Below are 17866 nucleotides of genomic sequence, written 5' to 3' on the forward strand. Positions count from 1 at the left end.
ATGAACACAAGGAGGAATAAAATATTAAAGTAAATAGACAAGACAAAACCCTAGCTCAGGGGTGGGCAGATTCAGTCCTGGAGGGCCGCAGTGGCTGCAGGTTTTTGCTCCAACCCAATTGCTTAATAAGAAGCCCTTATTGCTCAAGTAACACTTCAGCTTCACTTTAATTGTCTCGCTCGTTAAGATTTTGAACCCTTATTGCTTATTTTAGTCTTAAACAGCTGTATTCTTGGTTTTTAATTGCTCCTAATGAGCAATACCATGCAAATGACAAAAGAGACCAGCATTTCTCCATTTAGCTTGTTTTCATTTACACCTGTGTGTATTTATCATGCACTATTTGGTTTAATTAAATACTTGGAAGGAAAGTGAAGAGAAAAAAGTGAATCACTGAGAATTACTCATCTGTTTTAGACTTCAAATCATTTGGATGATATCCTTAGAAAGGAAAATAAATCTAGGATATGAGAATGACCTGACATGGCAGAGTTAAAGCACTAGCAAGCCATGAAATTAAATAATTGACAAGGATTGTTTTTTAATTAAGCAACTGGGTTGGAACAAAAACCTGCAACCACTGCGGCCCTCCAGGACTGAATCTGCCCACCCCTGCCCTAGCTGATCCACTGGCCCAGACCATTCTGATCACGCACCCCTGTCCCCCTACCTTTAAACACCACAAAAACCCTCCTCTCTGACACAAACCGTCCACATCTTCCTTAGCACAGCACTGGCCTGTATTCTCCCATATTCCTAGCTCCAAGTTTAAAGGCTTTATGGTCAGAAAGAAGCTTTCAAGCCCTGGTCAAAAACCACTTCCAGGAATCCTCAACAAAAGTTTCTGGGGTCATTCTCCTAGCACTTCCTTCTAGATGCCCAGTCATTGCTGAAATCCCAGAACTTATTTCTACTCTAAAGGGCTTGGTGTCCCCCTAGTACGGTCCAGTTTAACGGACAGCAGAGTTTGTCACATACAAAGTAAAATTCCTCCATACTGTCATTTGGCATAATGAGAGACTATTTTCTATGAATAAAAGTCCTCCACTCTTGTTCCACTTATCTAGCATCACCCTTGTGAGATTCTGGGTGCAACAACATGTCCTCTTCCACCAGCATCTTTACTTGAGGTATTTACCATATGACTTTTGTCTCAAACTCCAAAATACCTAAAAACCCATTCTAGAACATGTATCCTTTAATAATATATATTATAATAATATATAATGATATATATTGTGCCCTGTGTTGGCTGGGATTGGCTCCAGCAGACCCCCGTGACCCTGTGTTCGGATTCAACGGGTTGGAGAATGAATGGATGGATGGATAATATTTATATTTCATTAGTTTTTAAGAGTGAAAGAAATCCAACATTTGCAGATTTAGAGCTTAGGTACTTGTTAGCATGGGTAGACAAGAACCATCAGGCTGCAGAATGCCTGCCTAATTGGAGGAGACCTACAATCACTTTCAGGTTCAGGGGCTGTTTATCAAAATCTAGGAGCCATTCATCAAAATCTGAACAGGCAGCAGGATCCCACCTATTGTAAGAGAGAACCTTTGCCTACAATCTCCTGGAAAAACTTAATTTGTATCCCACCAGTATCCATTAGCTGCATTCTCTTTGTTAGCGGGTCAAGGAACCTTGGCAGTGGACAGACAACCCAGCAAATGCTATCAGCAGGTTGAGTCGTTTTCTGGATGGGTTTATCTGCTGTCCTCTAATGTCCTGGGGGAATCTTGTAAGCTTCATTCTTGGGTGCCATGATGCCTATTTCTTTGGAGTCTTCCTGGAAAATTTCCTCAAGGTACCCTTTCTAGTAACAGTAATGTCAACTAATACAACCCATTTGTCCACACCAGTATGGAGATATGCTCTGTGATAGTAAGTTTGAGTTTTATATTTTGAGACCGACTTAAGTCAGGTACTTCTCCTTTTTCAGTGTAACCACTCTAAAAGAAAACCTGGGCAGCAGGTTTCCATCCAGATAACAGCCTGAGCGCCTTACTCACTTCCCAATTACCACACCATAGAAATTATTCTTTTGCCTTCTGTTTTTTATCTTTCTTTCTCTCTCTCTCTCTCTCTCTCATCCTTGACCTGTTTCTTCTGCCAGCAAACCTCACCCTCCAGTTTTTCTCACAACACTAGACTCAATATGTGCATTGGTAAGAGACAGTTTTAACTTTCATTATGGCATTCTACTTTGGCTATAGGTGTTAGAAATCTATTCGGAAGCCCACCACTTCCCCAATCCTCTAAGTCTTCTATAATGTGTAAAAGATCAGGATTCCAAAGCAGTTCATAGCCTGCGTGTTTTCTCTTGGACAAAAGTTGCCTGCTGCTGTGCCTCCTATCAATGAGTTTTACTACAGTGGTCCCCTGCCGCAGTCTACTGTATTGATGTCTGTGAAAATTATTGCTAAGTTACTTCTTCCCAGAACTCTACAAATAATGGGGTCTGCTGCACTCTACGTGCTGCTCTTTCCCACAGTTACGTGCCAAGATGCTCAGTCACTGCACACTCTTCTATGATTTAACTATGTTAATTTATTTGCAAATGGGCTCAGTGGTCTATGACTGTCTAAACAGTAGTAAGCTACAGAAAAAAACAAATTGAATCAAACTGTGGAGTAGTGGTTAGTAGGGCTGCCTCACAGATAGAGAATCATGGCCTAACCAGGTGCTGTCACTGTGTAGTTTGTATGTCTTCCTCATATTTGCACTGAGTTGACACCTGGTGTTCCAGTTTCCTCCCACATGCCAAAATCTGCAGATTAGCTTCACTATCAATTTTAAATTAGCCCATTTTAAGTGAGTGTGTCCTGCAATGGGCTGATACCCTGCTCTGGCTTCTTTACTGCCTGATATCCTTTAGGATCCTGCTTCTCTTGCCCCTAAATTAGAATAAAGTAGCTTAGGAGAAAAAGTGTAATTTTTTTGCAAACTTACCAAAAACATATTGGAATATATGCAAATTTCATTGAACAATGTCAAAGAGTTAAAACTGGAGCACAAAAAGCAACATGTCTTAACCATTTAATAAACTAGGGGGCTTCACCCCCTGCTCGCTTTACTCACCAACCCCACAGCCTGCACTACACGCCAGCCACTTTGAGTCTCTGCCGCTCACGTATGTGGATTTCACTTTCACCAAACAATAAATTTTTTAATTCTCGTGGATACGCCTCTTCATTGGGAAGAAACACTACTTTTCCCTGATGGCAACATGAATTTGATGATCTACAAGTCTCCGACTTAAAGTTTAAATCCAAACAATATATTCGATCTCTTTTCACTGTTCTGTTATTTCACCAAGTAATTATTTTCGTTTGTTTGCGCTAATGCGATCATTACTATCATTTTGTTGAGACTTTCAAATTTTGGTACTTTCATTATCTCTAACCTGCTCTGACTGTGTATCGTGCCAACATTTTTGAATTCTTTACAACGCTCTACTTTGTAATCTACTCTTTGTCTTTTATTTCCGGCCCCGGGAGTGCTTAAATCTCTTGACACAAAGTCTCGTCTCGCAGGATATTAAAGTATCTCTCTGAAAAAGTCACATCTCGTCCCAGGATTTTTTTATTATAATAGAGAAATATTAAACTTTGCAGAAGAAAAGAATGATTTTGAGGTCAGTTTATGATATACATTAGCAGTGCTTGGAAGAAAAATGATATTGTAAAGTCTCAAAAAATAAACTCTACAGCGGATCCAGAAAGAATTCAGACCCCTTCAATTTCTGCACTCTTTATTCCATTGGAGATTTTATTTGAAATGGATACTTTTGCCACCCAATCTACACTCTAATGACAAAGTGAAACCATGTTTTCTGAAAGAGTTACAGATTTATTAAAATTCAAACACTGAAATCTCTCATTTCTAAAAATATTCAGACTATGGCACATCAAATGGTGTACTGTATCCTGTTTACGTTAATTATCCTTGAGCTATACCTAAAATCTGATTCAAGTCCATCTGTGGGAAATTTAACTGATTGACATCATTTATAAAGGCACACACCTGTGTATACGAGGTCCCTCAATTCACATTGTATCTCAGTGGTGGTGAGATCAGGGCAAGGAGTATACCATTTCTCAAGCTTGGAGTATTCCCAGGAGCTCAGTGGCCTCAATAATTGTGAAATGAAAGAAGTTTGTAACTACCAGAACTATTCCTTAAGTTGGCTGTTCAACCAAATTGACAAAACAGGCAAGAAGGATATTGGTGAGAAAGGTGACCAAGAATCCAATGGTCACTCTAAAAGAGCTTAACAAGTCATCTGCTGAGATGACAGAACCTGCTGAAAGGAAGACATTCTCAGGTGCATTCCATTAATCAAGTGTTTATGGTGGAGTGGCTACACTGAAGCCACTCTTCAGTAAAAGGCATAGGACAGTTTAAAGGACTCTGAGAGGATGAAGAAAAAGATTCTCTGGTCAGTTGAGACTAAGTCTGAACTTTTTCGGAAGAACTCTAAGCACTATGTCTGATGAAGACCAGACACTGCTCATTACTCACTTAATATCATTGCTACAGCAAAACATTGTGGTGGCATCAGCCTGCTATGGGCACAGGCAGGGTCAGAAAGACTGTCCAGAATTGAGGGAAAGATGAACACAGACAAATACAGAGAGGTCCCTGCATAAGACCTGTTCTAGAGTGCATGTGACCTCAGACTGGGGCAAAAGGTCACCTTTTAGTACAACAGTGACTGGAGTGGCTTTGGGAGAAGTCACTGACTGTTCTGGAGTGTCCCAGAAAAGCTCTGGCTTAAACCCCATAAAACATCTATAGAGAGACCTGATGATGGCAGTTTACAGATGCCTCCCATCCAAGCTAATGGAGTCTGAGAGGATCTTCCAGGAAGAATGGGATATAGTGCCCAAACCCAGATGTAAAAAGCTTGTAGAGACTTACCTACAAAGACTTGAAGAATATAATTGTTGCCAAAGGGACTTCTACAAAGTACTGAATTAAGGGCCTGAATACTTACATGAGGGATTTTAGTTTTTGATTTTTAAGAAATGTGCAGACCTTCCTGAAAATATGTTCTCACTTTATTATGGCTTGATTGTTGTGCAAAAATGGCACATTCATCAATTAAAAATTAAATCTGCAGCACAATGAAGTGTGCAGACATTGAAGGTGTCTGAATCCACTGTACAGTATATTCGCCAAAATAGATTTTGAACTCTTAATAGACAAAAAATGTGCATACTACCTAAACACCAAAGGAAATAAATAATTTGAAACTCATTCTATTTATATATAAACAGTTGGTTAGTGTTGCTGCCTTAAAACTCCAGGAACTTGTCTTCAATTGCCTGAATAGATAGATAGATAGATAGATAGATAGATAGATAGATAGATAGATAGATAGATAGATAGATAGATAGATAGATAGATAGATAGATAGATAGATAGATAGATAGATAGATAGATAGATAGATAGATAGATAGATAGATAGATAGATAGATAGATAGATAGATAGATAGATAGATAGATAGATAGAACACTGTCTATGTGGAGTTCGCATTTTCTAGTTGAGTGAGTTATCTCCAAATTCCTAAATATGTTCAGCGTTTGAATTACCGGTGACTTTAACTTACTGTGAGTGAGCGTGTATTGTATAGCTATAGACTCGCATCCTGTCCAGGTTTGGTTCCTGCCTTTTGTCCAGTTTTGTCACAACAGATTTCAACTTCCTGCATGTAATTATATCTGTCTATCCATTATGTGAAACAGCTTTATTCATTTTAGGGTCATTGTACTAAAGTAATTCAGTTTCTGCAAATTAAAAATGATTACCATTCTTTAAAACAACAAAGGCAGAAACAAACAAAAACTAACTCATGAAAAAGGGATAAGTACTGAACAAACAAAATGTGTAAAAGCGATAAAGTTAGCCTTTGTGTCTCACTATTGTGTATTATTTATAGTAAGTAGTTCTACAACCTAAAATAATCTATCCATTTTTCATATATTCTTATCTCCAGACAGGGTCACATAGAAGTCAGAGATAACCCTTGCAACAATAAGGAAGAGCCAGGAATTTGTTCTGCACAGGATGCAGGTCAACTGCAAGTCATATAACGCAGCCACATAATGTGGCCACTATGGGTTGCCAGAGAGCTCCAAACCCCAAACACAAATGCTCAGACAGGGCCTGAGTACAAAACAAAAGGTTTTGCCAGTCATTATCCAACCCACTATATCCTAACACACGGTCATGGGGGTCTGCTGGAGCCAATCCCAGCCAACTCAGGGTGCAAGGCAGGAACAAATCCCGGGCAGGGCACCAGCCCACCGCAGGGCACACACACACACCAAGCACACACTAGGGACAATTTAGGCTCGCCAATGCACCTAACCTGCATGTCTTTGGACTGTGGGAGGAAACTGGAGCACCCAGAGGGAACCCACGCAGACACACGTAAACTCCACGCAGTGAGGACCCGGGAAGCGAACCCAGGTCTCCTTACTGTGAGGCAGCAGCGCTACCCACTGTGCCACCGTGCCACTGCACAAAAGGTTTTTTTTTTTTTTTTAAATATCGATAAAACAGTAATTAAGTGCACAATTCTTTGCTCCACTTCATTGCAACTCCTTCCAGGCAAGTGTTGCCTGTCTCCACTCCTGCCTCTGACTTGCTTGGACATGGCAGTGTGGTTTCTTTTACTGAAGACCCAGAAGTACTTCCGGTGCCAGGGCTTTGCCCGTTGGAAGCACTTCCAGGTCACATTGAAGTCCCAGACAGTAGGGAGTGTCAGTCTACATGGGCAAACACGACAAATTTATCCATTTAAAATTAAATCTACAACACAATAAAGTGTGCAAAAAGTGAATGGGTCTGAATACTTTTTTAATCAATTAAATTAATCAGTTAATCAATTCAAAAGGAACATCCATCTATCTCTCTGTCTATTTTTTAAGCCTTCTTATTCTAATTCAGGGTCATGGGATATAAAAATAAGTGAATCTCCCTGTTCGCCCATTTTCCATAACAACTTTTCACAATCCCAATATGAGTTTGGAAATGTAAGACTATGTCCTATAGAAAATAGAAGAGAAAAGCTCACCTCCAAAAGAACCTTGTATGAGGCACACAGTGCATACATATGCACATGTATACTAAATGGCACAACTTCCTACTGTTCATATCATATATTCGCATTTTAGAAAAGTTTTATCAAATGTTTGAGATCCAAGGGCACATATGTAAAATAAATCTTTTACAAACAGGACTAACACATAAAATCTGGTTTTAAATTTTCTTGCAAGATATTAAAGTTATAAAACTTCAGATGGACATTTTTTTAAGAGATGAGGTATAATTCGCATTAACTTCATGCTTCATCTTCCTTTCGTCCCCTTCTTGACCCTTAATTGCATTATTTGAATTTAAGTATGTTAGGATTTAAGTATGTTATCTTGGCTTAGTGAAACTAACATTTAACACACTAACAACAATTTTTAATGCTTCAGGAAATAAACATTTTGGCATATTCTTGGAAACCAGATGACAAGTGTATCTTGCAGAATATGTGGGTTATAAAAATGATTTCATGCTAAATCCCTTTTCATGTTGCTTACCTGTAGGCTAGATGAACCGAAGATGTCACGGACATCAGGGATGGGTTGTTTGCGTTTCTTTTTAATAGAGCAAGTGTATGTGTTCAGTCGTCGCTGCACTGCTGCAGCCTGGGTCCGTGTAAGAGTCGACAGCAGGATCATGTTGTCCACGTCTTCACAGTCCTCACCAATTAAAGTTGACAAACCTGCATCCTGAAGCCAGGCTTTTTCCAGTTCCCCTTCTGAAAAACAAAGAGGTGACATAAGCAGCGCATACAGGAAAAAGACATGTAGAATTAAAAGAGTCAGTTAAATAATGAACTTAGAGAATTTGAGGAAGAAAGTCATTATTAAGGGGAGGCATGGAGGTACAATGGTTAGTTCTGCTACCTCAAAGATCCTGCTGCATTTAATTTCCCCTAGGAGGCTGCACATTCTCCCCGTGTTTGCCCTGTTGGGTTTCCTCCAAGTATTCCAGTTTTCCACCCACATCCCCAAAGATTGGTGAGTCAAAACCCATGTGAGAACATTGGTGTGCATAAGTAGGCCCTGTGACAGACCGGTGCCTCAATCCAAGAGTATTTAATACCTTGAGCCCAGTGCTACTGGTATAGGTTCTGACATCCTGCAACCCAGTATTGGATAATAATAATAATAATAATAATAATAATAATAATAATAATAATAATAATAATAATAATAATAATAATAATAATAATAATAATAATTCATTACAGGATTAAGCAGATTTGACTAAGTTAGATGATGCAGGTAATTATTCAAGAAAGATACATTTGCTTTGATAATTTATTTCCATAAGTAATTCCATTTTCTGCTAAATATTAGCACTCTTTCAAGTTTTTTGTTCAAATTCACAGTCAATACAGACAGGAGTCATTTGCACTGGTACAAACCCAAAGGATGCCTTGGGCACAATACCAGTTCAATCTCAAACCTGGGCAACATGTAGTTTATCCCTCTCTAGTTTCACTAACCTAAAAAGCTAGATGTTATCTTTTAAGAACAAATGCCTCTGCCACACCTATATTTAGTTTTAAGTTAGGCCACACTTTTACTAAATCAGTGACATGAAACCATGATGTGACTCATTTACTTATTCTGCTGACATCTTCATCCAAGGTGACTTACAGGATTTATGATACAATTGGTTACATTTCTTTTGGTTTTCCAATTGGAGCAAAGACAGGTCAAGTGACTTGCTCATGGTCACCCAGTGTCAATAGCAGGATCTACACCAACAACCTCAGGGTTGGAGGTCCAAAGCCTTAACCACTACACCACACTGCCTGCCCTCATATTTTGTTTATCACACCAAAGTAAAACATTCACAGCTGAATGTTACAGCAGGTTAATGTAGAAGTTGCTATCACTGTGCTAGATCCACGGAGCCAAGCAGTCATCAATGTCACCAGGTAGCTGTTAAATGCCTACACTGCCTAGAACGCTACATCAAACAAGTGAATCAGACTAGTGAAATAATCATAACTTTCTTTAGCTTGCCAGACAGCTTGTGAAATCTTTATCACAACAGGTTACTCAAATATTTGTTACTACATTTCAAAATGTCCAATTCCATTAATGATTTCATTTGTCAGATCTGTTAGCCTACTGGCATCTTTGAGTAGCATACACTGGAAATAGTCTTACTGTGAATCACTCACAGATTTATTCTGCAATAACACAGGGAATTCAAAGTATCAGATGTACTGTATGCCAAGACACTAAGCCAACTCAGGGCACACAAAAAAAATATCCACAACCAATTAGAAGGAATCAGTCTAATGTGTGCACAAGAGCAGAACATTCAAACTCCATCTAGTCCAGCGTTTCTCAACCTTTAAGTATTTGCGACCCGAGTTTTCATAACAGTTTTAATTGCACCCCCCTAATGTTTTTTTGAAACCCTAATAAAATTCATTCCTATATTTTTTGCTGCCGATACACCGCTACAAGTTTAAAATTTCCCTTCGAATAGCAAAACTACGCCACATGTGGCAACATTCGTGCCCCCTTTTTTGTTACTTCAGGGGGGTCGTGCCCCACAGTTTGAGAACCGTTGATCTAGTCGGTAGCTGGGATGAAAACTGAACCCACCTCCTTTGAACTGTATGATAGCAACATCAAAATATTATTATACCATCAAATCACCCTTGTGAATTTCCAATAATTGATATGTTTTTGCAATAGCAATAACAGACAAAAAAGATATTGAATGCAACAACATACATTAAATTAAATAAATATATACAGTATTCTGTGGTGGGTTGTTGCCCTGCCCAGGATTGGTTCCCTGCCTTGTGCCCTGTGTTGGCTGGGATTGGCTCCAACAGACCCCCGTGACCCTGTGTTCGGATTCAGCAAGTTGGAAAATGGATGGATGGTTGGATGAATATACAGTATTAGTCAGAGTCTCCTGGCATGGACTGAGTAATTTGTAAATTGGTTCAGGAAAGAAAGAAAAGCTTCATATGTTTTTTAAATGGTGACCCTGTTGTTATTGCTAGCTGCCCCATCTGTCATCCACAGTGTTTCTGTGCTCTTGTGAGCCAAGAATTTGCTCTTTTTGGGTTCCAGAGTTGAGGTAACTCCTTCTCAGGCTGTAAGCATGAGTGTTGTCATGTCTAACTTGTTCTTTTAGTTCAAGGTGGACAGTTTATAGTGCTTAAACTATGAAGAAAAGCAGGAGTGAGAAAAAACCCCTCAGAGTCTCCTTTGTGTTGTGTTGCACCTCTACTCTCAATCAAGCCTCATCCAACACCCCTCAACAAAAGCTCCTTTTATCACATGAGATATTGTTAGGCTCTGGTCATTTTGTCTGTTCAGATGTTTCACTACTTCTGAACCAGCAGGTGGGCACTGGCGTGCAAACTGTACCACACAGAGAAAAAGCACGGGGATCCCCAGGGTTTTAAATTTTGGGTTCCAAAGTAGTTTGCCTTATCTGTATGGTCCTAGAGAGCAACTATGCAAAATCTGCTCCAGATCAGTCAAAAGGTGTAGGATTGTATAGGGAACATGTAGACAGACAGTCTATTTTATATACTGTATACAGATATACAAGAGCATAGACGTAAATATCCTAAATGAATATAGTGCTCAGACATAACCCAATACACAGTACACATAAAGCCCTGAGCACTCATTCTAGACCTTTCCTGTTAAATTAATTCATTCTGTAGTGCTCTACTATCAATAACTTCTCTTACCCTCAGGCTGCCTGGTAGAGCCCAAGCTGCCCTCCGTCTGTGAGATGCTTCCTCCTTGCCAAATACTTTCCACTTCATTCCAGAATGCATCAGACAGAGAGGAGTGGAAGTACAGATTGTCAGCATTGAGCTGACATGATGGGTTTGTCCAACTGTCCAGATTCATCCCAAAGTATCTAAAGCAAAGGAGGTGAGAAGATATTCATTAATAAAAGGATTTTAAATGAAAACAGTACATTTCTTATGTTATTCTACAATATCCTTATTTATGTAGTGACTTTAAATTGCATTCAAATAACTGAGCAAGTTCATGAGTGTGTTCTGTTATAAGGTACTGGGGTGCCCCACCTAGGACTGATAGCAGTTTTGTTGACAGTATTGCATGACGTTAGTCTAACATTAATATGTATTCTTCTAGCTGTCTGAATCCAAGAATAATTCTGAAAACAATTATAGATCTCTTGACTTTCAATATACATACAGTACATACTTTCTTAACCTTAACCCCTCTTTATCCAGTTCAGGGTAGTGTGAAACACTGGGCAGAAAAGAGCACTGGACAGAATGCCAGTTCATTTTAGGGAGCACCCTCACACTCTTACTCACATTAGGGCCAGTTTAGAATCAGTCCCTAACATAACCTGCATGTCTTTGTGTATGTGGGCGGAAAACCAGAATGCCCAGAGAAAAACCATGGGGAGAATATGCAGACTCCACACAGATAGCACGTGGGCACAAGATTCCGAACTAGGTTTCTGGATCCATGAGGTAGCATCACTATCTACTGGACCAATATGTTGCCCCTGCCAGAATTTTCATCTTGATTTTAATTAGCTTTAAAACCATTTTAAGATGCTGTTATATTTACTGTTAAAGTCATTTTAATTCATTCATTATATATATTGTAAGGGACGGCCGGCAGTTTATCTTGGCTGGGACGCCCCAGTAATGGAAGGATGGGGGAAGGCAGCTTATCAAGGACACTGTCTCCCCCAAGACGATAGACGGCAGCTTCCATGGACTGCAGCAGTGCCGCAAATGCCCACAGGGCACTATGGGACTTGGAATTCGGCAGCACAGCCCTGCTGGTTGCCGTGGGTGCCGCTAGGGGACACTGTGGGAAGTTGGTGGGAGAACAAATTCTTACCTAGCCCGGAAGTACTAATGGACTATGACAATGGAAGCCCCAAAGTACTTCTGGGCTGATTAAAACCTGAATTCTCCAGCTGAGCCAGAAATGCTGGCAAGTCACCTGAGAAGAAGAACAGAAGCACTTCCCGGTCAAGGACTATTTAAAGAACTGTTGGAGACCAAGCAGGCGAGCCGGAGTTGGGAGGTAGTTGTTTGTGTCTTCTTTCTTTGTGTGCACATTATCTCTAAGCAAAGTACAATCGAACCTCCACTAATGTGAATAAAAGCACCCTCAGTTTTACTGTTACTGACTTGATTTCTTGTATTAACTCCAAAAACATGGTGATGAGACAAAACAGAAGAAAGTATTACAAGTTCATGAAAGTCATTTGACATTTTAGAAGAAACTATGCATCTACCCCTAAAGAGTCACGATGATGAAAATAATGCAATTGGGTGCGCATCTGTAACCAAAAGCATTTTTTATTTTTATCCTTTGTTGTTTAAAGAAGTGGACACAAATAAAAATAGCAATAATTAAACTATACTAGAATGAAAGGGTGCAAAGAAACTTTTTGCCTCATAGAATTTCAGATTATTACTGTATGTATAATGCCTAAGAGATATCTTATTTTTAAAAACCTATTAAGATTCATCAGTCCATTTTCTGAGTTTACAGAGCCTAATCAAACATCAAAGAGTGCCAAGAAACCAACCAACAGAGGATTGGGAGACCATTTATCACATTGCAAATACCCATACTTGCTACACTGAGGTAATTTAGAGTCAGTCAGCAGCCCAACTTGCTCAGGAACTAAAACTATATGTGAACATATTAAGAAATGATCCAAGTGAAACATACACCTCAAAGCCATAAAACAAAACATATACTTTAAAGCCAGCCTCAAGATGCCTGAAAATCTGTCAAATGTAACCAACACAGCCCTAAAATTACATTGACATAAAGCTCACTGACAAACGGCACCCTTCATTTTCTCACCACCCACACATAAACATCACAAAGTGTCTGGTTCTAAGATCCCAGGAAAAACTGAACTTACAAAACATACACTTTAAAACCTCTTCAGTCATAAGCATCTCCATAACTATGATGAGTGTGCCTACCCATAAGTATTATGAAGATTAAAATCTGATTAAATGATCAAGAGCATGAAAATATTAATATTCTCTGGAGTCTTGGAATCATTTTTTTCATGGTTTTTGTGCTTTCCGCTGCTTCCAGTAGAATATTTGCACTATTGCATAAGACATATATCTCTTCTAACTTCCCCTGTCATGGCCTGAAACTACGTACACTACAAATATGCCATTATTTACCTGTATAGTATTAAAATTAATCATTGTCTGACAAAGTATTAAAAATTTTGAAACTTAAAGATTAAAATATACCAACCTGAGCCACTCCTGAGGTAAATAAATATTCATTCAGCTCAAGAAGCAACTACTAGGGACTTTAAAACATCAAATTACTTTGCTATAGGTGACACATGCTACCATACAGCACTGAGTGTACAAAGTGTATTGGCTTAGAACAGACACATTCAGAGTTTGGTGCCAAAACAATCAACATCAAATCTGTCCCAAAAAGTGAATGTCGAGAGAGAGACAGCACTTAGTTTCCAAAAATGGGAAAGAAAGGTTACATTGTTAGTCAAATGTATTAAAAATGAATACTTAAATCATGTGCACCGCACCATGTAAGGTGCAGGAAACAAAGCACACCAAGTACCTCATGGCACATTCCACAAGATACCCTGAGATGGACTAAATGAAAGCAACAAAACTGTAGTGAGATACAAAGAGCACAAGTGGAACTTCACAACTAAAAGTTCCACTGTTCAGGAAACAGAAGCTGTGAAGTGTGAGAGAAATCAGGAGGACATTCCACATTGTCATCATAATATTGGACAGATCAAATTAAAACTCTGCCAAATGAAAACAATAAGCTCCACAATCCATTCAAATGTTGGCATACAGCACCACTCTAGATACCCCTACCTTTTCAGAATTCTTCATCCTTGTGAGATATATATACCCCATCTCCCAAAAACAAACAAAAAATAAAAAAATAAAAAATAATAATATATATATATAGGGTGGTTCAGATCTAACTATGCAATTATTGCATTGCATTACATTAAAAATTGCATAGTTAGATCTGGACCACACTATATATACAGTATAGGCAGATTTTAAGAGGTACAAAGCAGAAAAAAAGAGACCGATTCCATCCACAAAAAGCCAAGTTAACTTTTTCAAAGATCAGAGAACTGAGCCTGTCCAGTCACAGTTGTTACAATCGTAACCAACTTACCTGTTAAAGCAGGCAATCAGCTCAGTGAGTCTGTCAATCTTATCCAGGAGTTTAATGTCATCTGTGTACAGCAGAGCTGCTTGATCTGAATGGAGAGATCCGGAAACAGAAGCTGCTTGTCCACCTCAAGCTGTTTCCCTTTTAATCCATTAAACATATTAAACCTCACAAGGTCACTGCAGCAGCAACGTCAGAGGAGCACATCCTCAGGAAGGGCTCAAACAAGCCTCGGCCAAAGTGATTGTGCCTGTAGCTGCTGCTCCTGGACGTAAGGACAATGTATATATTTCAGCATGGTTCTGCTAATCTTCTTAATACCACAATCTAGCCCAAAAACCTTTTATTTAATTTTATTCTGAGTTATAGCGGCTTAATCCCCCAGGACACCTTCCATTCCCCCAAGATAAATATGTCAGGCTCATTTCCTCCTGGAATAATTGCTATTAAAATGGAGTGCATCCTGTTTACATTAAGTGGGGAATTCAGACCTTTACAAATTTGAAAACATCTTTCATGAGAAAGCGCATTGTTTAAAACAAGTGGTGAACAGCTGAACCAACTGAACATTCGGTGGACAAGGCCACCACATGAAAATGAGAGGCTGTCAATACAGTCTGCCACAGATACTACATATGGTGTATTGTGACAATTGCATACTCTTAGTTTCTTTCACAAAAAAACTTCAAAGGATCAGGTGCAAGAGTCAAAAAGATACTATCAATTGATTCTGCTTGTTTATTTATATATAAGTAAGCATAATATATATATATATATTTACTGAATATATACACATGTATCCTGAGATGGAGTAAAAACAGGGTAACGTGGGGATTGGGGGAGGAAAGGTTGGCACAGATCAGAGGAATTTCCCATCAAGGCTACAGGAAGGAGTGAAGGAGAGGGTAAAATGCCTTCATAGGGATTACATATGTCATGCCAGGGCAATCCCAGAAGGAAGCATGTCCTTTCTATTAATAGTTTTCTCTCAAAAAGCTGAAGGACAGGGGCATGTGGGCAAACAAAGAGTAAGGTCCAGCCTGGGTAACATGTAGTGTTCTCCTAGGATACGGAAGTCACCAACCTATCAGTTGCTGAAATGTCTGGCACTCCTCATGGAAAGACAGCAATTCCATGGATGGCTATAAGAAGGCTACCTGACCACCAGACTGACAGAGGTCCCAGACTGGAACAGCAAAAACGGAGTTGACCTTTAAAGCAGTAAAGCTTTAGTGGACATGTGGATCTCTGATGGGAACTCACTGTTCCATAGTGCAGTAACAGAAAGGGTCCCTAGGGGGAACTGTAGCTTTTTATTACTATCTCAAAATCAGAGCTGACCCAAATCTACTGTAATTCTGAGAAGGTCTCTGAAGCTGAGAGAGATAGAGAGGGATGGGAGGTACGTATAGAAGAGTTTGTGGGACCTGAAGGTGGGCAACTTGGCAAGCCGCCCCATCTGGTATACAAGATTAAATGCCAGTATGAACTGGCCACGGTTTACGGGGGTCTCTCAAGGCCTTAACATTTGGAGAGTATAAATACCTGGAATGTTGTATATATTTTATCTTGTTCAATCACTGGACTTGATGCCTTCAGGTTTTCTTGTCGTTTTGCTTTTCTAGGCCATTCTTTTACTTATTTGTTTTCATGGATTTATGAAGCAACACATAAATGTATGAACTTATGGAACACCAACCCGATATTTACTATGTGATCAGATTCTTATGAAGGTCATACTTTAAGGGTATACATGATAGCTAGCTAGCTAGCTAGCTAGCTAGCTAGCTAGATAGATAGATAGATAGATAGATAGATAGATAGATAGATAGATAGATAGATAGATAGATAGATAGATAGATAGATAGATAGATAGATAGATAGATAGATAGATAGATAGATAGATAGATAGATAGATAGATAGATAGATAGATAGATAGATAGATAGATAGTGTCAAAAGCGCTTTGGAAGAACCGACATGCGCCGCAACAAGTCGTGCCAGGGGACAATGACTGGGTACTAACCTCTCTTTTTGTCCTTCTCCGAAAAATGAAGCAGCACCACCATAACTATTCCCCCCAGAAGACTGCTGATTCCACCCACTTCCGGGTTCCTTTCTTACCTCTGGTTCCATCCTGATGATGTAATTTACCCATCGATCGCCACGGCTTCCCCATCATCTCGTCACTTCCTGTCCATCCTTATAAATTGTCCGCTCTGCCATTTATTGACTGTCTGTTGTACTGAATCTGAAAACACTGACAAAAACCCTTTTTCTTTACAGTATACGGGGCCTAAAAACCCCAAACCTTCACGCTGTGTCTGTTATTTCTTTACAATAGATAGATAGACAGAGATAGATGCACAGTAAACAATTTAAGTCTGACATCAAGAGAAAATGATTTTAATTGCAAAATTTGTCTTACTTTCTCAGCTGATATCCTCTTCATGCTTTCTATATTAGTTTATTGTGGGTGCCATCATCATGTGTCTCTTCTTTGCACATCTCTATGGTGTTTCTGCCCAGGGTTGACCAACAGTGGTTATCTGAAATTGCAGATTAAACTTCCAGACTTTAGTGTGTGTGTATTCTGTTTAGTTTTTGCTGGAAAACAAGCTAATACTTTCAATATCTTGACTATGACCTCTCTCAACACACACCAAGGGACACAATTATAGACTTTTTACAAATCTACACAACACATGTAGACTGGGTTATCATAGCCCATGTATCCAAAAACTGTGTCAGGGAGAAAAGCCAGTGTACTATTTCACAGACAGGAATCCATATTGTTCCTATTATTATTACTGTATCTTAGGCTGAAGAATGGTACAGACCTTCCGTTTCAGCACCTGTGCATAGGCCTTACCTGGGAGGCTAAGGAATGTGATCCCTCTGTTGTTGGAGCACATCCTCTGGTCACACTTTTTAAAAATGAGGACTACTACACCAGTCTGCCAGTCCAAAGGTATATTATCCAATATCCATTCTACCTTGAATAGACCTTTAAGCAATGCTCTACCAGCAATGCCTAGTGCTTTGATTGTTAATCTTCCCACAAAACTCCTTAATACTGCATAGCAGTTTTCTTGGTGAACATCCCACAGACTTTTTTTCCCATCAGCAATACAAGAAAGGCAGGAACTAGGCATAAAGTTGTTATCCTTCACATGCCTCTTTAAAAAACACTTACAGGGCTCTCGCTATAGGGGCTAATTGTCCACTACTAATTAACATAAAAGTATTTCTTTTGATTGTGGAAAGAAACCAGAAATTATAGATATGAAATTTATGTTTTTCTAGTAACCTCTGGGCATCCTTCATCACTACATAGTGTTATCTTACTTTATCATAGTTTATGCTACGATTACCTCAGATTTCTATTATTAGGAGATGTGTTTAGGAAGGAGCATTAGCTCCACAAATGGACCAGGCTCAATGCTGGGAAATACACAGTGGAAAGCCTGTTCTGCTTAAAGTACTGTCCCAAAGCCACAAAAGTGACAAAATAATCCCAATAACAAAAAATTCACAACACAACACAAATAATAATCTTATACTTAACTTGTACTAGAGAATCGGCAGCATAATTAT

At 39.2% G+C, this 17866-nt stretch overlaps 1 protein-coding gene across 3 annotated transcripts in view; it reads right to left on the reverse strand.

Moving 5' to 3' along the window:
- LOC114658593 (rho GTPase-activating protein 40) overlaps positions 1–14487 on the reverse strand; it is a 49620-nt gene extending 35133 nt beyond the window's left edge. The window contains exons 1-3 of one of the 3 annotated variants that reach the window (XM_028810617.2): positions 14274–14485; positions 10808–10983; positions 7602–7822 (exon numbers count right to left, since the gene is read on the reverse strand). In XM_028810617.2, the coding sequence (XP_028666450.1) occupies positions 7602–7822; positions 10808–10973 (387 nt within the window). In that variant the 5' untranslated portion in view covers positions 10974–10983; positions 14274–14485. Of the gene's footprint in view, positions 1–7601; positions 7823–10807; positions 10984–14273 lie in introns of all 3 variants that reach the window. The other 2 variants (XM_051933271.1, XM_051933270.1) reach the window with 2 other exon arrangements.
- Between the last annotated feature and the right edge of the window lie 3379 nt (positions 14488–17866).

The sequence above is a fragment of the Erpetoichthys calabaricus genome, chromosome 10 (assembly GCF_900747795.2).
Source record: "Erpetoichthys calabaricus chromosome 10, fErpCal1.3, whole genome shotgun sequence".
Classification (NCBI taxonomy): Eukaryota; Metazoa; Chordata; class Cladistia; order Polypteriformes; family Polypteridae; genus Erpetoichthys; species Erpetoichthys calabaricus.